At 35.4% G+C, this 26,981-nt stretch overlaps 1 protein-coding gene across 6 annotated transcripts in view; it reads right to left on the bottom strand.

Annotated features, from left to right (window-relative positions):
* GRM7 (glutamate metabotropic receptor 7) overlaps positions 1 to 26,981 on the bottom strand; it is an 862,741-nt gene that overhangs the window by 576,529 nt on the left and 259,231 nt on the right. For all 6 annotated transcript variants that reach the window (XR_016512405.1, XR_016512404.1, XM_090284096.1 and 3 more), the window contains exon 2: positions 3,964 to 4,180. Coding sequence is in view for 4 of the 6 variants with exons in the window: in XM_090284096.1 (XP_090140222.1) it covers positions 3,964 to 4,180 (217 nt within the window). In the remaining 2 variants the exon portion in view is untranslated. The remainder of the gene's footprint in view (positions 1 to 3,963; positions 4,181 to 26,981) is intronic.

Here is a 26,981-nt window from a genome sequence, read left to right as displayed (position 1 = left end):
CAATGAAAGAGAACACTGCGTATGTGAAGGAAAGAGAAGCACAGAATTCTTCAATGAGAATAAAATCCTCTAATAAGCAAATTCAACTAGTACTAGGTCTATAACAGCTGAGACTGATTAATAGTTACTAATAGTCAATCAAGCCTTCACCTAAGAAAAGAGTATTCTAAGTCAAGAGAAAGTATCAAATAAAAAGAAGTTCTAGAGTTTATCTGAGTAATAATGAAATTTACTTTATAAGACCAATTGAATTAAGTCTATTAAATGATTGGCATGAAATAACAAAAGGATAGCTCAGATGTTCTTCCAGACTTTGAAAAGTTGATACATGTCATGCTACCATGGAAGTAAAAAATTATTACTAGTTCTAAAGTAACATGCATGGGATCCTCCTTAAATTTTCAGGCCAACTATATAATGTCCTTGAACCAAATTTGGTTAAAAAATACCTGGAATATATTAGTGCCATATGCTATCACAAGCATTTACTTTGACCTTCACTTAGAAAAACAAGTCTTTATGTCTAATTTAGACTATTTAGGTTATTATGTTGACCTGAATTTAAAACCTACTGGGAGTAAATATTCTCTTATTCTGTAATATTAAGCAATAAATTGATTTTGGTAATACCACATGTACAGCCACTTAAATAAACAGGGCAATTTATACAAATATAACTGTTCTACAAAAATCTCATCATCTGAGAAAAATCATGTTACAATCTTCTCTGAAGGTTCAACAAGAAGTAGCATTCATGTATATTTATATCTCCTATGACTTTAATGAGAAAATAATTATTTTTATTATTTTTAACCTTCACCCAAGGATATGTTTATTGATTTTAGAAAGAGGAAGGAAGAGAGAGAGAGAAACATTGACGAAGGAGAGAAAGATAGATTGGTTGCCTTCTTTATGTGTTCCGACTGGTTATTGAACCTGCAACCTAGATATGTGCCCTGACTGTGAATTGAACCCACAATATTTTGGTACATGGGATGACACCACTCAGCTAGGGCAAAATATCCTATGATTATATATGAGGAAGAATCATTGAGGTTTCCTTTGACAGTTTAAAGAAACTATATGTAGGCCTCCATGACCAAACAAATTAGATAGCCTCTAATGAAAGATGGCTTCTTTTCTCTAACATCATTTTCTTGAATTGTTCTATGAGAGTTGGATAAAGGAGCACCATGGTGCTTGCATATCTCTGTGCTATACTGCCTCTCCTGCACTTGTACATGGGATAATATCTTTCTTGAGGGTCAAATTCTATAGTAAGCAGGCAAAGGGAAATAGTGAACATTTAAAATTGTCTTTGAAAATTCTGAGCATGTAAACTTTCCAGAAATTCCAATAAAGTAAATTTTTCTTTTTTTATTCTGAATTAAACTATATTGCTGTTTCTTTGAGTGAACATCAGAGGAAGTAGTTGGATCTTTTTAGAGATCATGGAACATGAATATGTATGCTCACATTATGAGAGGCCCACAGAAATAAAACTGACTAAAGAAATAGTGGATCACATTTCCCACTTCAGGTTTTCTCTAACTTACCACACATCATTTAAATTGTAATTTTCCCTTATATTTCCACTTTTTTTTCTTGGGGAGGTCAATGTACATAGGGGTGTTTGCTAAGCACATGAGTGAATTCATTTCAATGAATTGCATATATGATATAGTTCCAATGAAATTTATTATAAACACACACAAAGTATCATAATACTTATAGGAGAAGAGGAACTGATCTGCTAGATATTACCTGGATGTTCTATGTTTTCCTGTACGCCCACAGCTGGTGTTATAGTTACTCTCATCCTCAAGCAGGCCAGCTCTCAGACTAAAGGCTTTTTTTCCAAAATGGCTGCAAATGATACAATCTTTATTTTTGAGCTGCATCATTTCAACGTAAGATTAGCTAAATTCAGACCATACTACAAGGACTTTGTCCTTTTTGCAGAGTCACTATATAGTGGACTCTGATTTTATATCTTAAGTTTTCACCAAATGACACCAGGAAAAAAAAACAACCATGTAAAACTTAATACTAACCTGTCTACAGACAAGTCTATATCAGTCTTTTATAAAAGACACAAAGCAAACATTTGTCTTTATCTGGTGCTTTACAGAAAATTAACATAATTTTGATCTTATGAACACTATAAATTTTGTAACAAAATGAGTAGTACTCTGCTTTATCCAGTAAAAAGTTCAGCATTGAAGTGGAGAGTCATTTGCAGCAACAGAGCAAGAAGTTATCTGAACTTTACCTCTGAGTTTTAAATTATTATTTTCTCATTATCTTATTTTATCTATTGTCTTTTATGTTCATGTTTATGTTCATATTTCTAAGTCAACCTCTAGCCTTATTTTGGTCAAAGCAAGATTCAAAGAAACAAAAAAGAAATAAAAGAATTAGTTATAAAAAATGATTAGTTATCTCTTTAGGGCTTCATGCAGACTATTGTTAATGAGTTATACAAATCTCAGCATAACACTAGGCCATAGTTAATATTTCTTTTCTAATCAGAATGTTTTTGAGTTATACTAGAAATATTTCCTTTACAAACATAGCAGTTGGGACTACAGTAGTAACTGAGACAGACATGGTCTCCTCTAGAGTCTAGGGGGCAAGAAAGAACACATCAACAGCAAGTTAGACTAACATGTGATTAGTGCTGTAGGAAAAGATACTGGAAGCATAAGGCTGTGCCAGTAGAACCAAGGAATCATCATGTGTGTGCTTATTTGAACCTAGAAATTACTTTTAGGATGAGACCTGTTTGTAATTAGGAATTACCTAGTCAAAGGTGTTAGGAATGAGAGTGTTTCAGTCAGAAGGAAGGACATAAGAATGACTCAGATCTCCAGTGAATTTTTGAAATTAGAGCTAATGATGAGGACACTGAGTTAAAATCATGGGATTTATAAGCAAATTCTGACCCTTCTTTCAGAATCCATGTGCAAATATGCCATGTATATGTGTGTGTAAATACATCTGTAGCCTGATAGTCTAACATCAAAGCATGTCTTGGATTCATGATATTTTTTTTCCTCATGAAAAGAACCTGTTCCTATTGCCTTGCTTGTCTGTCTTTACTGTTAACTATTTTTATCAATAGCAATTTAGATTAGATAAAATTCTTACAATCAAAACTAAGGACCTAACTTCAGCATAAGAACTGTACAAAAATATCAAGCACACATTTTATAACATATAATTACTATATCCAGTATTTCCAAATGGAGAAGCCTGAATAATTATTGTTAGGATTATTAAGTGTGAAGATTGTGTCTCATTTTTTCAAAATCTGCCCAATAGAAGACCACTGGTCAAACATTTGAGACCATTATTTCCAATTTGAGCTAAATAAACAAACATAAAAGAATATTCTCCAAAAAAAAAAAAAAAAAAGAATCTTCTCCAAGTGCTACATAATAGAACCATCTTTCTCAGCATAATCTTTTTCAAAGACTATTTTTATAAATAGATTTTACTACCTGAATAATTTATTTAATTTTGTTTCAGCCAAGTCAGCCAGAATCATCACTATTATTCAACTCCAAAGCAAAGTGCCACTGTGATTGGGTTCTCATAATTTTAAACAATTCTTTCAGTGTTAGAGAGGAATAAAGAAAGAGAGCATGCATTGAGAAGCATATGTGGCCACACTTTCTTCGGTTTCCAAATATAAGCAGAACTAAGACATTGATTTTGGAACATATTTTCTTCTCTGCATTTCTTTCATTAATACTTTAACAGACTTCAGTTTCACACTTCTGAAAATATTCTCTTCAAAAACAACAAAGTGCTATAAACAAAGATTTAAAAAATCTACTTCACAGGCAGCGGAGAATGTGAGATAAGGTATAAGGTGATTGCTTAATAAAGTCTGAAAAGAACCCTACAAGCCACATACATTTGAAGAGGATCATTTTGATCATTGCAAGCTCTTCCTACCTGCCTCTTTGGAAATCTGCATGAAGGATTCCACACCTTTCTCTCCATAACTTCCTTCAGATGCAAGAGTAGACACATAATTCCAGCCTAGGGCCTTCACAATGTCTACCATGGCCTGAGCTTGGAAGGAATCAGGTGGAACCACACGGGAGAAGAAGTCATAGCGCCGGTCATCACTTAACTCAGGTGCCGTTGATGCATAACTAATCTGGGGGATCTGAAAAGACAAAAAGCACCACATGAGAGCACACCATCAGGATGTGAGAGACTCACTTATACTGACAACAGTTTACTCAAAATATAGGACATGAGTTGCAGAGAGCGTGTGTGTTGGCAAACACTATATGTAACTGTAGACCACCTAAAAAACACAAGCAACAACTTCTTAAAAGCATCTGCTTTTATGCCTTGGCCCTTTGTTTTCTCCTCTTGGGAAGAAGGAATGAGGATTGCATAGGAACCACCTGGGTCATTGTGGTTAGGAGAAAATAATTTATAATCATCTGGCTACCATTTTGAGTTATGCTTTACTTCTTACAAACTAATAGGAATAAACAAACAGAAACCCAACAGCCTAACTAGAGTGTGTATAGAGATTGTTTTAGTTGACATAAGTAATGAATATTGGTGGATGTCATTAGTCATTTAACATTGATTTAGGGCTGATCACCTGTGAGGAAATAGCTGAGCAAGTTACATTTATTATTTAATTTATTCTTCACAAGAGCATTAAGAAGTAGCCCAGTAACACCTTTAGACATAGGCAAGGGGGTTCCCTGCCCCCCAAGGCCTTCACCTCAGTGATCCTAGCACATTAGAGGACCTTTCCCAAAATTTTCTAAGTTTCTCTTTGGATGTTGGGAAAGGGCTGGCAGCCCTGTATGGAAGGAGCCACATGGGTCTCTGATTCCTGTTTTTCCCCCTTTAGAGAAATCTCTCTGACACTCAACCTCACATGAGATTAACCAGATATTCCAAGGAGTTATAGAGCTTGTGCCTATGGGAATCACCCTAGGGCCCAATAGCAAAACTCTGGTGTCAGGAGGGCAGCCTAACAACAGATTATTCCTATTGGCTGGTGCAATATTTATTTCTTAGAAGTATGTGAGATTAGACTACCTGAGTAATCCTAACATGCTGATTTTAGCAAAATCAAATTATGTATATAGAAAGAGGCCCTGAGATTCCAAATAACCCAGGAGAAGCCCTACAATAGCCCTAAAGTTAGACTTATGGCCTAACTTTTACAATGCACAGCCCTTAGTCCTTTCTCTTTAACACAAGCATGCAGTAGACTATGGTACAATCAATCTACCTATAACAATGGGAAACTCCTACAAAATTCTGTTTGCAAACTTCCTAGAACTTACCCCTGCTTTATTCTAAGGGTTTCTTAGGTATTTAAAAGCCACTTTCGATCTTTCCTCAGACAAAGCCCAACAGTTCAACACTTTGTCGCAAAGAAGTCAATGCTACATTCAGATTGAGTCTTTCAGCCCTGAAAATTCTACTGCATATTAACCTATTTTTCTCCTTCCAGTGCAGTATGCCCAAAGTTTACCCATTTGCAATTATTTAAAGCTAGTTACCACTTCTGTGAAGCTCATTTCTCCACCAATCTTTTTAGGTCAGCATTACCACGTCAAGTCCTTTCAGCCCATCCGTGATGCAGTTCTGCTCTATGGCCAGTAGAGGCAGGCTCTCTGTTCCTCACTCAAAGTCCAAAGCCAGAATGAGAAAAAGTCAAGTCTCCTGATGGGTCTTCACCTGAGTAACTCCTCAATTAGAGAGGTAGTGAGGTGAAGGAAAATAAAATGGGATTTGCTGTTGACAAGATGTGGATTAAAGGCTGATGTTTTTGTTCACGAGTGTTTACTTTGGTGAAGTTATTTCCCCCTCAATGACTTAGCTGCATCATTAGTATAAGCTTGTTTTTTGGGGCGAGGATACGAATGTATGTTGCTTAGCATGATGCCTGTGACAAGGTGGGCACTTAATACAAGGCGGTAATGATTATCAAAATAGAGAACTGTATGTATTTCCTAAATTCACATATTCTCCACCTTTGATTTCCCAATTCTCTGTGGCATGTTATCACAAACATTCCCCTCAATATTCTAAGAAGATATGTTTACATATTTCCATCATTATTGCTTTAGAAACAGTATTTTATTCAACTCTTCATTTACTAAAATTTTATACGCATCACCTTACCTAACCACTGTAAGTGTTTTAACTATATTATACTATATTATACTCTAATATTAACTCATTTTTAAAAAGGGGAAATTGAGATTTCAAAGTAGAATATAACCTTGTTTCAGGTCAAGCGTGGTGAGTCAGAGAGCAGCATTCAAACCTGAAACTGCCCAATGAAAATTTCTGAACTCTTAACTATGATACTTGGCTGAATTGTTGCTGAAACATTTTAATAATAAGCATAAAACAAGAAAGGCCAATATATCAGAGTCCAGGCCAATTTCTGTCAACAGTGCTGACTACTGGCACACTAAAAGTTATTTTACAGGTCACTCTTAGGCTGTCACTCAGACATTTTATTTAAATACCTTATGAAAGCTTATACAAATTTATTGGGTTGGCCAAAATGTTTGTTTGTTTTTTTCCATAAGATGGCTCTAGTAGCAGTTAGTTGTCTTTAACTTCTTTGAAAGGGCTTTGTTAGATTGTATTGTGACAGTTGTCATGTCAGCTTGCATTAACAAATAAAATAAAGGGGAGAAAATTGGAACTGTTGTAACAATATAATCAATAAAAAATAAAATAAAATAAAGCTTATCAAAATTGGTGAATTTTTATGTAGGCATTTTAATATTGAAGATGGAAGAAAATATGCAAAATTTTCAGCATATTATGCTTTATTATTTCAAGAAAGGTAAAAACACAACTGAAACACACACAAAAAGATTTTTTCAGTGTATGGAGAAGGTGCTGTGACTAAGCGAATGTGTCAAAAGTGGTTTGCAAAGTTTTGTGCTAGAGATTTCTCACTGGTCCAGGCAGACCAGTTGAAGTTGATAGCAATCAAATCAAGACATTAATTGAGAACAATCAACATTATACCACACAGAAGACAGTGGCATACTCAAAATATCCAAATCAATAAAATTATTGGTGAAAATGAAAAAAAATGTGTCTTTTATGTTACAGAAAAAACTACACAACTTTTTGGCCAACTCAAATGTTTCATTTATAATTCTGAGGTTATAAATTTTAGGTGAATAAAATACCAACTGGATAAAGGCTTTGGGCAGAAATATAAAAGAAAGGAAGTAAAGAAGGTGGGAGAGAGGGACAGTGGGGAGAGATGGAGAGAGACCTCTTACAAGAGATAAAAAGGAAGAAAGCCAAGCATGTCAACATATTTACATCAATTTCAATTGGTGGAAACATAAAAGCTTCATGCAACTACACAGATGTCTTTCCTGCCAAAGTTCATTCTCATCTTTGAAGGAGTTCTAGTAAAGAAACAATCAACCCTCTACTTGAATTTGCATTCATGTAGCTGCTATAAGACATCAGAATTGTGAAGTGCCCCAATACAAATGCATTTTGAAAACTGCTCCAAATTTCAGTTTTGAAAATCCCAGGGAAACAGCTTTCTCTCCTCACTACCATGCACCCTTGGAAAATGGTTGCTATCTGTGGTCTATCCCTTCCACTATAAACAAGAAATATCTCCTGGCTTAAGACTCATATGTCCCTTTAGGGTCATATACACAGTCTATATCCAACAACACTTATGTCTCCATTTTGCATAAAAGACACTACAATAATGAACAAAAGACCAAATGGATTTCATTTGTGAGATAAAAACACAGGGTTATGCAAAAGTAGGTTTACAGTTATGAGTACACAGAGTTCATTCTTACATAGTTATTAATTACTTCAGTATTTTCCATACCAACAACTGTAAACCTACTTTTGCCCCACCCTGTATAGCTATATAAGAATATCCCTTCTAGCAATAAAGATGAAGAACTGGAAGGATGTAAGTCACCAATGAAATATGTGTCCTATACTTTAGCTATTATGCTGCATATTTAGTTACTTGTTTTCAAACTAATATTTAAGCCTACAGAGTAGATATTTTAAAGAATCTGTTATAACTTGTACTTAAAGCTGACTAAATTATTATTAGTTATCTTTAGTGATTAACTTCCACACTCTTCTTGAGCTCTAGCTGTATTTTCTTTTTCTGCTGCTGAAACCATCGCCTCTTGTCAGTCTCCTATGGAAATGCAAAACTGACCTGTTGGTGAAGATAATTTAATATGATAACACTTAAGCTATAGAAAAATAGGTGTTCCAACTCTCTTTGAGATTTCCTTTCTCCAATTTAAAAATTTGAACACCTTTAATCATTAACATAGAACCAAATTTTCATCTTATTATTCTTTACTTTTCATACAGATTTGCCTATCACAAAGTGTTATTAATGAGTACCCAATAAAATTAAAATATCTATAAACTATCACATTTCTTTAGATTTTTAAACTTTTATTTAGAAAAATGATACATATTATTTGTGAAAATACAAAAACAAAAAAGAAAATAACTTTAATGACTTTATCCCCATTAATATTTGCTATACCTCATTATCATTTTTGTGTGCATGTTGATATGCACATACATATTATTAATTATAAAAAATGAGTCTTAATCTCTACTTCGCATGCCCCCCACCCTTCATTTCTCATTCTTTATCTTTCTGGTTGCATAATATTCTACTAAACTAAGCCTAAGTTAAACCTAATCTTTATTGTTAGTCACTTAAACATTTTTTGAGTTTTCATCATCTCTAGAAGTTAAAATATATATACTGACAGTTGATTCAGGTACTATAGAAATATTTCATGTTTAAACTTAAATATTTCCCTGTGTGAAAATTACTTCGGTTTGTACTATAAGGTAAACCAAACATCTATATCTTTTCTCCCAAATGGTTAACTACTTGGCCCAGCACCATACATTAAATACTAATTATTTACAAATAGAAAAGACCATCTCTTGTGATATAGTAAGTCCTTTAACTTCCCTTGAATGCTTGGGACGTATTCTCTGCTATTCCTCTTTTCCGTCATCTGAGACTTGGACTAGTGTTTTACTATTTTTATTCTTATAAAATTAGAGGTTTTAGGACTATTAATTGGAAAATATTCTCTCTTCATAACTGTTCTTTTAAAAAGGACCATGAGTAATCACACATTTAATTTTCCAGCTGAACTATAGCACAACATTTTCAAAATTACAATACAGTTCCATTAAGATTATGATAAGAATTACATTATATTACAAATTAATTTGGGAAGAATTGATACATTTACAATATTTTATTTTCCCCTATGGGAAAATATATATTATTATGTATTCCATTATTATTCTCTTTTAGTATAATTTTATAATTGTCTCCATGTAGCCCTTGCACATTGTTAACTTTATTTCTAGATAATTGTTAATTTATTGCATTATGAGTGATACCAAATTTTCATTTTATTTTCTATTTGTTGCTGGTATATAGGAATCAATTAATTTTGTATGTTTAGTTTATGACTTATATCCTTGTTGAAATTTATATTTAGTTCTAACAGCTTCCAGTTTATTTTCTTGGGATTTCTAGATAAGCAAGCCATAGTATAAGAACTTATTTAGTTTTACTTTCTAACTACATAAGCTAGATTTTCCAGGAAAACAAAAATAATAGTGGTAAAAATGGTTTGCGTTTTTTCTATTTCTCTACAGTGTACATTTAAAATCAACTGGCATCGTCCTGGCTGGTGTGGCTCATTGGATTGAGTGCTGGCCTGTGAACCAAAGGGTCACCAGTTTGATTCCCAGTCAGGGCACATGCCTGGGTTGCAGACCAGGTCCTCAGCTGGGGGCACAAGAGAGGCAACCACACATTGATGTTTCTTTCTCTTTATTTCTCCCTCTCTTCCCCATTCTAAAAATAAATTTAAAATTAAAAAAAAAACCAAAACAAAATAAACTAGCATCTATTCTAATTTCTTACCTTGATAAATGTATAGTCAAGTGAAGAATTAAGATTATCAGTTAAAATTTTACTTCGCCAAAATACAATCTTAGAAAAACTTACAGTATTATGAGTGTCTTGAAATAGTTGGAAAAGTATGCCCCTTGAATAATTCTCTTTTGTAAAGAAAATCTCAGTTTTTCTAATTATTTATCCTAAGATGTGAATCATTGGTGATGCTGATTGCAAGATAGAAAATCAATTTCAAGCAACAAGAGAAAAATTAAGTACTTTGGAAAAAATTTAACCAAGAGGGTAAAGACCCACACCCAGAAAACTACAGAACACTGAATAAAGAAATTAAGAAAGACACAAATAAATGAAAGCATATCATGAATGGGAAAAATCAACACCATTAAACTGTCCATACTACTCAAAAAATTCATAGATTCAACACAATACCTATTAAAATACCAATGGCAAATTTCACAGACCTAGAACAAATACTTCAAAAATTTATATGGAATCAAAAATGACTGCAAATAGCCTCAGCAATCTTGAGAAGAAGAACAAATTAGGAGTAATCACAATACCTGATATCAAACTATAATACTAGGCCACAGTAATCAAAACAGTCTCTAACTGGCATGAGAGCAGACACAAATCAATGGAGCAGAATAGGGAGCCAAGAAATAAATCCAGGTCTCTATGGTCAAGTAATATTTGACAAAGGGGGCAGAAACATAAAATGGAGTGAAAATAGCCTCTTCAACAAATGGTGTTGGGATAATTGGACAGGGACATGCAAAAAGGAAACTAGACCACCAACTTACACCATACACCAAAATAAACTCAAGATGTATAAAAGACTTAAATGTAAGCTGTGATACCATAAAAGTCATAGAGGAAATCACAGGCAGTAAAATCTCAGATATCCCACAAAGCAATATTTTTGCTGATATATCTCCTAGGGCAAGGGAAATAAAAGAAATAATAAAGAAATGGGACTACATCAAACAAAAAAGTTTGTACTCAGTAGAAGAAGACATCAGCAAGATGTAAAGGGAAATAACCATATGGGAAAACATATTTGCCAATCATACCACAGACAAGGGCTTGATCTCCAAAATACATAAACAACTTACACATCTCAACACCAAGAAGACAATCTAATTAAAAAATGGGCAAAGGACTTGAACAGATGCTTCTCCAAGGAGGACATACAGAGGGCCCATAGACATATGAAAGGATGCTCAACATCACTAGCCATCAGAGAGACACAAATTAAACCACAATGAGATACCACCTCACACCAGTCAGAATGGCCATCATTGAAAAATTAACAAACAACAGGTGCCGGCGAGGATGTGGAGAAAAGGAAACCCTAGTGCACTGCTGATGGGAATGCAGACTGGTGCAGCCACTATGGAAAGCAGTATGAAACGTCCTCAAAAAACTAAAAATGGAACTGTCTTTTGATCCAGTGATTCCACTGCTAGGATTATACCTGAAGAATCCTGAAGTACCAATTCAGAAAAATCTATACACCCCTATGTTCAGAGCAGTGCTATTTACAATAGCCAAGTGCTGGAAACAGCCTAAGTGCCCATTTGTAGGTGAGTGGATGGAAACACTGTGGTACATTTACACAATGGAATACTATGCAGCAGAAAGAAAGAAGAAACTCTTACCAGTTGTGACAACATGGATAGAACTGGAGAGTCTTATGCTTAGTGAAATAAACTAGGCAGCAAAAGACAAATACCATATGACATCACCTAATACAGGCACCTAATGAACAAAACAAATGAGCAAAACAGAACCAGAGGCATGGAAACAAGGAACATACTGACAGTGACCAGAGGGGAGGGAGGGGGAGAAGTGAGGAAAGAAGGGGATGGATGTAGTCAAGGAACAAGGTATAAATAACCCATGGACATGGACAACAGGGTGGGGACAGACTGGGAGAGGGGAGAGGTGGGTGGCGCAGGGGAGAGCAATGGGGGAAAAATGGGACAAATGTAATAAAACATCAGTAAAAAAATGAAAGAATTAAATTAAATTAGAAAACAAAATAAATCAATTTCAAATAATCAACTTTTTGAAGCATAGTGTTCTCATATCTCAATCATCATTTAAAATTTATGCAGCAGTCAACTTCCCTAATTCTTTTTAAACATTGAAACACAAATGGAACAAAAACAGCAAAGCAAGTAATCAGATGCAACATTTACCAAGTCTGTATCTTACTCTTAATATGGAGGGGAAAATCCCAATTTACTGTTTCTAATTAACCTTTAAAATAACTATGTATATTCAAGGCTTTAAAATTTCTGTAAATCTGAAAGAAAGAAGACTAGGGGAAAATCAATTTCAAAAATAATTAAAGTGGACATCTAAATAACTTATATCCTCTATATCTTGTAGAAATTTTCAAGTCACCAACATTCTTATCTCATCAATACAAGTGGTTGTGGTCACTGAATTATTTTGGTGGACTAAAAAAAAAATAATCAAAAGTAAAGTGATATCCAATTAGTGACACACACCAGTCACTAGGAGGAGCTCAAGGCTCTTTCCTAACCCTTCTCAGGTTTGCCCTGAAAAATATGAATTTATAGGAAGGTCACTCGATCAGTTCTTCTGGAACACTGTAGCTTTCTTTGGTAACAAATGTCACAGCTGTCATTAAACAATTATCTGTATAATTATGTTTATTGTTCCTTCCTTTCTAGGAGAATACTTACCCTCCTGGAGGGCAAGGGTCTTGTTCATCATTTTATCATCACTGGATAGCACTGTACCCAGGACAGAATAGGAACCTGATCAATATTTGTTGCATAAATGAGCTGGTAAATGAATGAAAGGAATCATTATGAAATAATAGAATCTCTTATCCATACAGTTGGTGTGGCTTCCACAGCACATGGAAGTTACCCTTGCCCTGGGCAGGCCTGCAGCAGGCAGCTATAGGCTGAGCAGCAAACAATTTTTCTTGCTCTTTCTTTTCCTTGGCATACTTTTCCATGGGATTTTCTTCCTTATCATAGAATTGTAGGACAAGTTGGCATTGGATGAGGCTTCAAGGGTAACAGAACCTAGGGAGTCATTTAAACTTCTTACTCTGTTGTTTCTCTTAAGCCTAAGAGCAGACAACCCCAGGCAACAGATACCGCAGTGCCTGGAATTGAGGCTAACTCTTCAAGACAGACTTGGATCTGTCGTTTAAACAAGGTGCTTCTGCCCTGCTGCCCACTTAGCTTTTCTCCCTCTGGTACCCGGCTTGGCTGTCAGATGCAAGACAGAACTGGTGTGCTCTGTTCCATTCAAACGACTTCACTTATGTTGATTGCTATTACTAAATCAAAAAAGAAGAAACCAAGCTAAAGGAAAGCAAAACTAGAGAAAATAATCATATGTAATTTCTAATACAAAAAAAATCAGATACTACAAGTATGTGATGCATTTTCACTTTCCAAGTGTTGACAAGATTAAACTTTTCTAAATTTAATTTTATATTATGATCACTACAGTCAAACATTAGGCTAAGGGAGTTCATGAGTTGAAAACACACCCTTTTAGTCATCATCTTTGTGTCAAAATAACTGAAGACCCAAGTCCAGCTGTGAAATGCTAATTGCCCCCACTACTCCACACAAACTTGACTTTCATCAAAATAAATTTCTAAATATTTATTAAAAGAAGATATTATTAATTCAGAAAAATGAAAGATCTGAAATGGGTTTCATGCATTCTGAGCTTCTTCCCCTTTACATTACAAGGACAGTATCTATGATAAGGTCATTCACCAGGGACCTTCTTATTTCTGGGAAGCTCAATGGTGGTTATGGTTCCACATTCCTGGGGAATTTTCACAGCTAGGGAAGACAATACAAAAAGTGCTAACACTTGTTCAGAGGGCAGTTTCCATAAAACTTGTAAAAGGCACTTTTTAGAAGTATCATGTGCAATTAAGATAATGCTTCAGTGTACCTGTTGAGATATTAATGAACTCCCAGTGGGGCATTATTAAGTTCACGGTTGGCAGTAATTTCACTCTTAGTTCTTATTAAGCTTTATTGATATGGATCCCTAAAAAAGGGAAAGTAGTTGAATAACCCTTTCAAGCTCATTCTTTGAAGCATCTTTTTCTTCAACTTATATGTTTTAGATAACATCTCAACTCATACTAGGATGGTGGGACTTTAATTCTAATTTTTCATAGTCTTTACTTCAAAGTACTGAGTAATGATTTTCAATTAGTTCAAACTCTGGAGTTTCATTCAACTTTAAGTTACTCATGACAGAATTACCATCAAGTATTGCAACTCTTTTACCTTTGCCTTTTTATTTGTGTGTGTATGTAGTATAGACACTTTGAGGCCTCTGTAGATTGGAGAATTACTTCTACCCATATCTCCATAGCAGTCAACAACAAAGTATAATAGAGACCTTGTCCTCCCAATAAAAGACCACAGAAATCATTAGCATATACTTTTATAGAAGAATTAAGAGATGAAAAAAAGGAAAATTATTATGACCTTTCAGGGTCCGTCCTACCTGTCTATGAATTGTCTCCAGCCAGTATCCCTCTAAGTCACCATATATTAAGAAACAAAAAGTAATCAAAACAATTGTTTCTTTAATATTTCTCTTACTTATTGAATATGATCCTGGATCTTTTTCAGGCCATAAGGGCCAGGGTCGTGTACCTTGGGGTTTCCTTGACCAAACTCCAATGACTGATTTCTGAGGTATTCCACTGGCTATAAAAATGTCAAATCTTCACAGAGCAGCATTTCTGGACCTTGGTACATCTCAAGTCAGTGAATTCTTTGCTGTGATGGGAGAAGGGCCAGCCTGTGCAATGCAGAATGGTTAGCCACATCCTTGACTTCTGTCACTAGATGCCGGCAGCACATCCTGCAGCTGTCACAATCAAAATGACTGCAAACAATGCAAAATATCCACATGATGTGTGTAGTTGGGTGGGGTTGGGGGGCAATGCAAAGTTGCCACAGTTGAGAATCACTGGGCTATAGGTTTGTCTGTGCAAAAGGACAACTGCAGTCATAACACTGGTCACAAAGCAATAATGAAAGGAAGAGACATTTCTAATGTCTTGTATACTGTCTATACTTTTCATATTTTCCTTCCCTCTTGCCAATCTTTCCCAATTATCAAAGCTCCCTGTCTCTCCCAGGCACCTTCAATCAGCTGGTCTCTCAGTAGAATGCACAATGTGTATGCAGCCTGAATTCTCCGTCCTTTACAGGTACTCAGCCTGGAGCTTCTTCATGTGAAGACAGGCTTTTGTTCAGGAGAAAATGAAATTAAATCCAAACTTATTTTCTCTCTGAGAACTGCTGCCGCCTTTTAAAATATGTTACAGTCCAAAAATCTTGATTATTTAGGATGGTTGAAAATAAAGTTATACTTTACTGAATATTGATTGCAGTAAACCATGTGCTGTTCTCTATGTAATTCCCATTTTTAAAAAATTAGAGCACAGTACAGTGCACTTAACAGGAATGGTCCTGAAAATGCTGTCATCATCACTTAATGATTCAGAAGCCATTTCCAGGGTCTGGAAGGGCTTCGGGCACATTCATTCTCATTGGATAAGGCTACAGATGTTCCAGAAGGTGAAGTTTAATCTGCACTGATCCTTTGATTCCCCGAAAGAGGCTTACTTGACCAAAAATTCTTTATTTACTTTTTTACCCTTATAAAGAGGAGGGAAGGCAGTGCTGTTTATTTTAGCTTTTATATGACTCACATTTTGAGTCAACAAGCATTTAGTGACTATTTGTTAAAACAAAAGATATGATTCATAAGATTTCTGCACAATAAGTAATTATCTATTATTTAATTCAGATAATACAATATTGCATGAAGTAGTGTATCACAAGTTATTTTTTTTAATCTGTAAAATTTAGCAACTGCAGACACAATAGTTAACGAGAGACTTGCTTTGGAGGATGCAACAATCTAATACATACACACACACTAAGATAGATAGATACCATACAGACAACAAAACAGTTTAATAAGAGAATTATTTAGATGGTACTGTATATAAGGTACCAGTAAAATTTGAGTTAAGTGTAAATTAGCATTTTAGAGCCTCCAAAAGATTCTAAAATATCATACATACACACTAAAAACATTAAAAGTTATTCCAAAATGTATCTGCAATCAAACTTATTAGACCACCCTTAAGTCTATAGAACAAAGTTATTTACTTCTTTGTGGGCTTTCCTTGCTTTGTATAGGTCTGATATACCTACTTTATATTTTTGCTTAATAAATTCTACTAGTATATCTCTAATATCCAGGTTCATTATATACAAATTTCTTTGGGCAATTTGCCCTGTTTCTCTTCAGCTAAACAAAGGGCCCCCTCTTCTTACTGCACATCACTCTGCTGTTTGTTACTCATCTTTTATCCCATTCTTGCATTACCACATGTGTGCTACAAGACTCCCTGAGGAAAGAAACTGGGTCTGCATTTTCTTTCACATTTCCCATCATTGTAGGGCTATACAAATGTTGCAGTTTTACTGGCATTTGGAAATCCTGAGTAAGAATACTTTTGGTGATAGGTAACATGTTATTCAATTAATAGTGACTTAGATAATAAAATTTCTAAATAAATCTGGATATAGTTCATTTCCAGATTGGTTTAGTGGCTCAACAATGCCAGGGCATTGGGTTTACTTCTCTGAAGTTCTCTTAGCTTTTGTCTCAGACTCAGAAGGCACTTCCTCTGCTCTGTGCATCATGCCTCATATGACGTCATTAAAAAGGGAAGGAGGAGGCGATGGTTGGGGGGAGGCAGGATCTAGTAAACCAAGGTTTTTTCTTCTCATCTATTTGGCTATTGAGCAGGAAAGAATTTTGATTTTTCTGAAATGTTCTACTCCTCACCATATCTTCCTTACATCTTGTTGGTTGGAACTGTATCACATTATCTTCCCTTCTCCAAACACTGGCAAAAAGGAAAAGAAAAAGAAAAACAAGATTGTCATGATTGGCTTAGGATTCAACCTCTGAGAAAGGATTCCCAGCTGCTAGAAAAAAGTAAAATTCTGGGTTCTCTGGGAAGGATTGAAACAAGTAAGTAAATGATTGTTTGGCAGACAGGTAACTGTGCCATGGCAACTATGTAGTCACTATTTTGAATTAATATAGTTTGACATGCTTGTAGGCATCTAAGAATTATTTTATTTAAAGAATGCATAAATAACTCCACGAGCGCATCCATGCTTTGTCAGTAACCAAATGAGGGGACATATATGTGGCTTTTACAAAGTATACTTGGCCATAATCCCTTTTCCTCCAGAATCTTTATTGTAGTCTTATATAATTATTGTCCAGAAACCACTTTGGTGGTGGTGGGGTGGGGGTGGGGGAACGCTGTTCTAAATAAATTACTGAAAGGTCACTGGGGAGAAAACAACTATTTAAAACTGGAAGTTTGGAGAAGATATAACCAAGAGTTTTATTTAAGCCAGTTAGAGGACAGGAGGCAAATATCCTCTAGCAAAGAACCAAAGGGAAGTCCTAGGGAAGAGAACGATAAGAACAAACTCATAGGGTAACTAGGATGTGGGGTTTTGTTGAAGAAAGTAGAGAGAAATTTATATGGCTTGAGGGTAGAATGCATAATTCCACCTGATGTACAGCAAGAGAAAAGGATAGGTCAAAGTGATAAAATTAATACCTCGCTAAATTAATTTTCTTTCTTCTGGTGTTATAATAACCACTCATACAGAATATTAAAACATACAAAATCTTTCTAACATCCATTACTGCACACTTGGAAGACTAGATAGGTGATATACAAACAGAAATGCTAAGGGTTACTGAGCCCCAGACACCTCCTGAGTAATAACAAATGAAGAGGCTCCTTCACTCTGATACCAGCATCACTCAACAGTGATTCAATTAGACAAAGTGTCATTGATTCTTCCACAGGGTCTCTGTGACAAAAGACTTTTATGGATTCATCTTGTACCAGAAGCACACTATTCCCCGCTGGTAGGGGATGTAAGGAATTGCTCACTTTGTCACTAAGGATCTCCCCTGCCTGCAGACACAGAAAGTGGTGGAAAAAGAAAAGCTGAGCATTTGTCTAGCTTTCTTTGTCTTTCTTCTTAGTTCCTAGAGGGGAATAGAATAGGAAAGATAAACAAATGGGAAAGCTTTTGGAAGAGTAAAGTTTTAGGCAGAGGTTCAAAATGTTAGTGAAGCTCATCTAGGATTAATAGATCTTGATATAATTATGAAATGTTTGAATTTACATTAAACAGAACTGTAGACTGCAAGCCAGTGGAGTTTGTCTTGGCTTCTGCACCCATGCTTTTCATAAGCCCAGACACACACACCTCCTTCTAGAAAGAAAGTTTTTTTTTTTTTTTTTTTTTTTTTTTTTACCCATTCTTATTTTAGCTGTAGCTTTTGGGACCTAGGAGCCAGAAACTATTTCTTAGTTAAGTATGTATGTGAAAAAATACCTCCTGTAAAATTGCCAAGGTATTTTTCAGGCTGAAGTAGCCTGGTGGGTTTTCTTCACTGCACATTGTTGAAAATAATTATTTGTTCTAGAATTTACCATTTTTAATATTCCTTCCCTACATCCTGCAACTCCTGCTATCACATTCCCTGCCACTATATCATCTTCCAATTACCATGATTGAATCATTTTTTACATGTAATTACATTCTTGGTTGACTGCTTCCTGTGGAGATGGAGGAGAGAGAATGTCTTCAATGGACGCACCACAAACAGTATTTTAACAAGGTTGCTTCAGGAAGGATTTTGCAATGGAGCTGCTAATCCCTTCCATAATGCATGGACTCCTATTTGAGGCATGCTGTGACTGGACTTGGGCATTTTTTCCTCTTTCTGCTCTTATCCTTTAGATGCCAGGTGGCAAGGATGAAATGTCTCAAATGGTCAAGGATGGGATGATAGTGCTAATGGAGTCAGATCTCTACTTTTACAGAGAGAAACAATATTCAGAGAGGGAAAGTAATTTACCAAAAATTACATTGCCATAATGTTACTGAGAAACAACTAGAATCACATCTTTCAATTAGGTCCTACAATGATGTTTCCCAAAATCCATACTGTTCTAAGTGCTCAGTTCCTTTGCTTATTATATTTCAAAATAAGTATCATTTTTAAAGCAATATCAATTTTAAATTGGTTAGTTTGCAAAAACAGAACACTAAAAGAAAATTGCTCAAAAATAGGTTTATTACATTATCATATAAAATACATAGTTAAAACAGTCTAGAGCTGGAACAGCAGTCCTATGGTCACCAGGGACCCAGGCTCTTTGCATTTCTCTCAATTCCACCCTCAATATTACTTAGGATCCCAGATGCTGCCAGAGCTCCAGCAATTATGGACTCATTCCAGGCAACAATATGGGAGATGTGGAAAGAGAGGAAGAAACATATTTTCCAATTGGTTGAAGTCCTTCTAAGTCACCTTCTTGGCTTACACACAACACATTTACCTATATATTTTTATCTCAAACAGTCTCATGGTTGCAAGAAGATTTTGAAAAATATATTCTTCAGCCATGTACATTGTTGCCTACCCTGCCCCCATAAAACTTAGGTCTACTACACTAAAGAAGAGGAAGAAGTAGAAACAGAGTGGCCATCACCTGCTAAAATCTTGAAGGATAGATAAGAGGTGGCCATGTACTTCTCTAAGCCAGAGGACGGTGAATAGATACAATCAAAAATTTACATCTGATTTAATCCATTTTAAAACAATTGTATACAAGGCAAAGAAGGCACAATCAATGTTCAATAATTCTCTGATAGGATGTTAACCATAAATAGACCATAGATGAGAAATAATGTTGGGAGTACATTTTAATTAGGATTATCCTGTAATGACCCCAAATAACATTCCTGTTCACACGAAAATATCCCAGGATAAACTGGTATGCTTCTAATGGCATGGCCTTTATAACTTCCCAAGTCTTCCACTATGAACATCCATAAAAGTTCACCCAAGAATTTCTCCCACACAGACTCTTTTTAAATGTTTTTAATATGGGCAAGTTTAATATTCATTGTTTAAAAATTTCTCCCAAATTCATCTTATAGGCAACTTTGTGACAATATTCAGGTTCTGGGGTTCTTTTCAGCCATAATGTTCCTCTATGAATTGGAAACAGCTCCATTAACCTACTTGATGTCTTTGCTACTATGGGCAGGAAAATACCTATATTTATAAATCATCATTCCAAATGAAGAATCCGGAAGACTCAAATGTCATGACGGTCAGCCCATTCATCTTAGAGCAATGTGCTATGGATATTAGGTGTCTGGTTTCCAGCAATGAGACTTTAGTCATGTTTATATTCATGCACAGAAAATAAAACAGACTGAACAAATAATTTTCCAGCTAAAATGTCAAGCAAAGCAATGAAGATGCATTTTATTTCTTATAGTGAATAAATGTATTCTGAAAAAAAGTCACAATCTCTTCGAACTCAAGGAGATTAATACTTTAAGAAACTTTTCTTGAACATGAAAGAACTATGCCAAGAAAAGGATTTCTTCAAATTTCTACCCAATAGTTGTTATTTTATATTACATCTTCCAGAATATTTTTAACTGAAGGACTCTACACAAATACTTAATTTTGAACCCTTGTAGTCTTCCCTTAGCCATCTTTCACCCTCCTCTCTCTCAAATTATACTATGTGCTTCCTACCTAAAAAAGTCCTATTGATGTAGGCTGGCACTATCATGCCTCAGAGGAAAGGGTGCACTTTTCATTCTTATCTTAATTTATTGCCACAGTAAAATCAATAAGCATAATAAAGAGCTCTGACTTCTCCATTTCTAACAGAGAATTCATCTAAAGTGTTCCAGATTTGAAATTAATCATTTGGGTTAGGCAAACAATTGAAAGTAACAAAAACGTCAGAAAATTCCAAGTAGTTTCTTCTGTGTTTTGAAATAAAACATTTATTTTATTGATGTGTATGTATATTTACTACATTATTTACTATTTTACTATTATTTACTATTTACCATTTTATAAGGTACTATTTTTATAATATTTACTATTACTATACTATATATATTACTAATAAAATACTACACATATTATGTGTAATTTAAAGGATACATGTTCCCAGTTAGTATTAAGAAAAATAAACCTAAAAACCTTTATACATGCTAAGTAATATTCTAACTAGAAGCTCTTCTGAAGATTGCTGACACTGCAGTAGAACGCAGCCACCTTGAATTTAAGTTATTGATGATGAGGAAAATGGATTCTGAAATATTACTTGAATTTGTATGAGAACATACAGTACTGTCTTTAGAGTTAGATGCTCTGATCTATTTTCTTCGTAGTGGTGGTGATCTATTCACATTGACTGGCCTGATCCTCTCTCTGATCCCTTCTGTGCCCTGAACATGTCAACAGAGCTATCCTGTGGAAGATGGTAATCTATCTTCAGGCATTTAAGAGAAAGAGAGAGAACTGAGAGCTTGTAAATATATATAGTAAAGGTGGCTGCCATCTAGAATTGCAAAGAGGAATATCTCTCCAAATATCTCCTTCCACCTGCCCTCTACAATGCCTGAGTGACAGCACTTTTTAGTGAGGTGATGAACTCTTTTAAGACAGGTGTCATACCAAGTTTGAGTAGTTTGTGGCTTCTGACCATTAGTTACTTTTGTATAACTTCTCTGAAGTAGAACATTTAGATAACTGAGGTTTACTCAATGTGTTAAAAGAGGACTGTGTGAATAGTACTTCCAATATCTCAGAGAGAGGGTGTTAAAAATGCATTTTTCTTTTACACATTACAAGTTCCTTGGCCATGAAAAATACCTTGGCCGTGAAAAACAATGGTGGAAAATCACAGAAGTGAGAGATACTGACAGAAAAGGGAGAGAGATAGCTGAGGAGGGATACCCTCAAATAGCTTTTTTTAAAAGACAACACTTTTTATCTTGGGATGTTTAACTTTTTGTGAATTAAGGATCTTTTCTATTTCCCCATGATGTAAATAGTAATTGACTCAGTTAATCTCCAAACCCCACATGATCCTGGAAACAGTTAAAGGGTATACATTAAACAAAACACACACAAGCAAGATGCCCAGGCATTGTCAAGCATGATCATTCTTTCAGCCACCAAACCATAACCCCTATCAAAGCTGACAAACCATCCACATTTCACATGTGTATGGCAGTTTCCCGCAACCATTAAGAACAAGCTATGCTGTCCAGAGCATGGCAATTAGAGCATCAGGGGTGATTTTCAGTTCATGACTCTCCTTGTTAGGGCTACACATTTGACCTCCCCTGACTACTTAAAAGGGGAAGTTTGAGTGCAGAATTACGGTAATAGATGGCACTTTCAGAAAGGCAGTTTCAAATTTAACAAAGTACAGAGCATCATCCTATTTTGGGATAGAAATCATCACTGAGCCCATCATCAGTCAAGTTCACTGAAGGTCAGAGGCAATTTGAATCACTTGAATAACCTTCCTAACTGGCCAGCACCTTTGAGCTATTTCCAGTGTGACTTTCCTTGACTCCCAGTATGTCCTGATCCTGTGTGCTTTGCCAGTAAGAGATTCTGTTTTTCTATTCTTCTATTTCCTGACACTGCACAGAACAAATTATAATTAGGAAACCACCTGAGGGGAAGGTGACAATTCAGTTGTCAATTTCCATGGATGGATCCCATCTCTATCAACACAAACAAGGCCAGCCTCTCACCCTCAAGCTCCACACTTGGGGCATGCTGTCGTTAGCTGGTTCACTGCCCTGAGAAGGAAGCAATCACAAAGATGATAGCAACTGTAATGGCAACACAAAATGTGAACAACAAAAAAGAGCCCTCTCGCTGTAAATGTTTTCACTGCCCACAAGTCTCTGATAGGGTATGGAGTACTGTGAAACAGCCGCTTTGCAAAACACCCCTACAAGGCTAACCAAAAGCTGTTATGTCAGCACATTGGATGCACTCAATAGGGCACTCAGAGAAATGTGAGCGTCGGTGTTCTAAAGGCAGAAAAAAAGCCAACGTGTAGCTTGTGGTGGGAATATTTATACAGCCCAGCCTGGGTATGACATTTCAGCTCAGAATGGATTAAGGAGAGGTTATAACCTTAGCTTTAGTCATTAGTAGGCAAGCTCTAAAAATCTGTTAGCCAAAGATTTTTGTTAATCTCAGATTAATTTTGATCAAAACAAGCAGTCTTTATTTTACACATGCTCTATGAAAAACCCAGTGCGTGAAACACATATGTGAGGGGTGGGATGCGACCAAAAATAAAGGAAGTGTTAGAGTAAAAAAAGAATATTAACCTTAGGCTAGTATGGTATATTTTAGATACAAAAGGTCTCATTAAATTAGTCTGTGGGCCTGCAACATGGGTATATTTAATTATTATCTTAAAATATTATGTTTCTCTTTGATCTGTCTTCTTTCTCTTCACAAAACTTCATTTTGATGGGAAAGAGCACTGAGCAGAAGTGAGTTATTACTAAAAACTAAACCACCTCACTGTTATTAAGGGAAAATGTAGTTGGTGTGACCTGAGAAATTGAAAAAGAGCTAAATTTTGCTTGTTTCTACCCTGGCAAATTAATAATATTTTATAAATTATTAGTTAATTTTAATAGAAATTATTCTGAATTAAGCAGATTCTCAATGTTTCCAATCTCCCTGAGCCTTGTTTTTTGTTTTTTTTTTTCCGATATAATTCTAGATTTTCTATAGCTATCCTCTTTAGAGGTAAAAGGCTCTCTGCATTACTTCGTTTCTTCAAATATAAACATTCTATACTTCACATATTAACTTTGCTGACATTGGGATGATTCTCTAATCATGATGTTGTCAGAATCAGGGAGTACTATTACTAGTCAGAGTTTATATATTCTAATTTAATAGTATCTTTTGTTTCGACTATACCCTTAACACACCATAAAAACAATTGTATCCATGGCGGCTCCATCACAAATGATTATATAATATACACCAGGCAATAAGCAGTAGCAGATTAAGGGTGTGAAGAAAGGAGAGAAATAAACACAAAATTGCTAGATTAGAACAGGCAATAGGTCATAATAAGGGAGAGAGACAATATAAAATATTGTAGAATTGGGCCCAAGTTATAATCTAATTTGAATGGATCGTGAAAATACTCAACACAGAACTAAATGAAATGGAGATCCCCAAACTCAGGGGCAGTGGTGCTGCATAGCAAATTGATCTACAGGAATTGATGACTAGACCAAAGGACCAAAGACAAGATTTAAGTGGCCAAGAAAGATTTTATCAATGAGACCAAGGAAGGCCCCAATCCAAAGGCATTTATATTGTTCTTTTAAAGGAACAGGCATATCCAGGAAATATGGATTCTCAAGACTGATGATTGAATTATTGAGAAGCTCCCATTGGAGTGGGCACTGAATGAGTCAGAAAGAGAATCTCTAATGTAGTATATTCCAGAGCAGTCATCCACTTTCTTAAGAAGATTATGTGCCAGCCATTCAGGCAGTGTAAACAGACACACCACTCCTCCAATATGCCAGCTTCCCTAAATTATCTGTAATCCTCATCTAAGCGGCTGAAAGGAAAAAACAGAAGAGCATGTTTAAAGATTCTTGGCCAACATTACTGTGATGATAAATAGAAGTAAATTTTAATAGAGGAGGAAGAAAGAGATGAAAAGACAAGTCACTTGCGTGAATTGTATATTCACCCCTGACATACTCAAAGATAAAATGTTTCTGTTTATAGTGATTCTGATTTTCCAATTTCATTTTTGAGCAAAGGTGCCTAATTTTCACATGTATCTCAACAGGAAAAAGAGAGCTTTTCCAAAAATTCCCAGGGATGTTTTCTTATAGCTGCCAAGTTGTTCCTACTGATGATAGTCAAGGTTAAACAAATGCCTCCTCCCATGATACATTTTTGCTAAGAGATTATTAGCTACTTTCACTATTTGAATTATCTTAGACTTAACAAGTATTATTTTTAAAATTGACTTGAGAGAGAGAGGAAAGGAGAGAGAGGAAAGTTGAGTTGAGAGAGAAAAAGAGAGATCTATTGTTCCAGTTATTTATGCTTCATTCCTTGACTCCGCACCCCGAGCAGAGATCCAACCTGCAACCTTGGCATATCAGGACGATACTCTCATCAACTGAGCTACCCAGCCAGAGCTTCACAATTAATATTTTTGAAGAGGAAATTGTATCTAATGATAGGTATCTACCCTAACAGATGTTTGCTAAATAACATGTGCTAGATGCAAAAAAATGTTCTCTTACTATTTTAAATAATTTAAAATGTTAGCACTAAAATATCTCTTGCTCACAAGTATTTTCAAAGTGGAATAAAGTTATATAGTTATTAGTAAGTCAGTCATTGTTTTTAAAGCATTTTATCACCATCTTCTATAAAAGCCACCTTGGTAAAATCTGTAGTTTTACAAAATTAGCTTATATAACTTGAAGAGTTAATCATAGGTAATAATATTTTGATTAATTCTTAATATGTGTCTTAACAGTCATTTTATCTTTCATAATAAGGGTTTCTTCTTTAATCTGTTTTAGACAACTTATAAATTTATTATATATAGTATTCAGTGCATTTTAAGTCATTACTTAGTTTTTACAATTTACGTGTTTTGTTCTTTATGTCTTTTTAGTCCATTAATCAAGATAAAGAACAATGTGTTTTGGGAAAAATATGGTAAATGTGGAATAATACTACAGAAGTGCCTGCCAAGATGTCTGCAAATGGGCTGTGACAGCTAACCTTCTCAGTCACGTCCACCCACCACTGCACACGTCACATTCCTCCCCAAACTTCAGTGTGGTTGCCACTTACTGGTATTGGCATTGTTTTCAGCATTATCTATAAATTTCGACTCTGCTTCCTCATTGATCTTTGTAGTAAAGTAGTTCTAGTGCCTCGAACGCACATTAAGTCACTCTGTGGGATGAATTATCCTTTCCTGGGATTGGGTGGGAGATAGGAAAGAATTGGAAGCAGATGGGAGAGTGGATCATGTTGGATTGTTTAAGAATCTCTAGGGAGCTAAATTCATGCATGGATACTTTCTATAGAATGAATGCCCATGTCCCCCACCAAAAGTCATATGGTAAATCTTAGCCCCCAATATGATGGTATGAAGTGTTTGGGCCATTGGGAGGTGAGTTGGTCATGGAGGCAGAGAGCCCTCACAAATGGGATCAGTGCATTTATCAGTGAAACCTTAGAGAGCTCCCTCACCCCTTCCACCATTTGGTGATACAGCAAGAAGACAGCCCTCTGTGAACCAGGAAGCAAGTAGGCCCTTGCTGTGACTAAATCTACCAGCACCTTGATCTTGAACTTCTCAGCCTCTAAAACTGTTAAAAATAAATTTTTGCTATTTTTAAACCACCTGGTCTACAGTGTTCTTTTATAGCAGCGTGAACAAACCAAGATGGTACTTAGATACACTAGAACAGGGCATAGATTTAAGAAGGAATAAATTATAATGACTTTAAGAAGGTAGTCATACATTCATTAACAAATCTACTATTTAATAGGCAAAGTACTATGCACATAATTTTTAAAATGGATGGGTGGATGGATGGAAAAAATACACAGAGTTTAAAACCACAGCAAAGGTCGAATGATTCTGCTTTCTATATGTGCAGCTGGGACTTGGTCATTTAGTCACTTCCTTTTAGGAAATATGCCATAGAGTACATTGATTTCTTGGGCCAAGACCAAATGAGTGTTACTGGAAGTACTTGAAGAACCTTACAATAATACTCTTTCACCCATAATTCAACTCCATAAGTATTTGTTGAAATATATATGGGTCAGGAATACTACTAGGGCTTGGAACATGTGGTAACCAAGGTGTTGAACATGTGGATTTGGAGAGAGAAAAAAAGTCATGTTAACAAAGCATGAGAAATGTTGTGGTTTAGTAAGTACAGGATGTTAATGGGGACACAGTGGT

The sequence above is a fragment of the Furipterus horrens genome, unplaced genomic scaffold (assembly GCF_987537825.1).
Source record: "Furipterus horrens unplaced genomic scaffold, mFurHor1.1.pri manual_scaffold_7, whole genome shotgun sequence".
Taxonomy (NCBI): domain Eukaryota; kingdom Metazoa; phylum Chordata; class Mammalia; order Chiroptera; family Furipteridae; genus Furipterus; species Furipterus horrens.
Note: the sequence above shows the minus strand (reverse complement) of the source record. Positions and strands in the feature narration are given on the sequence as shown.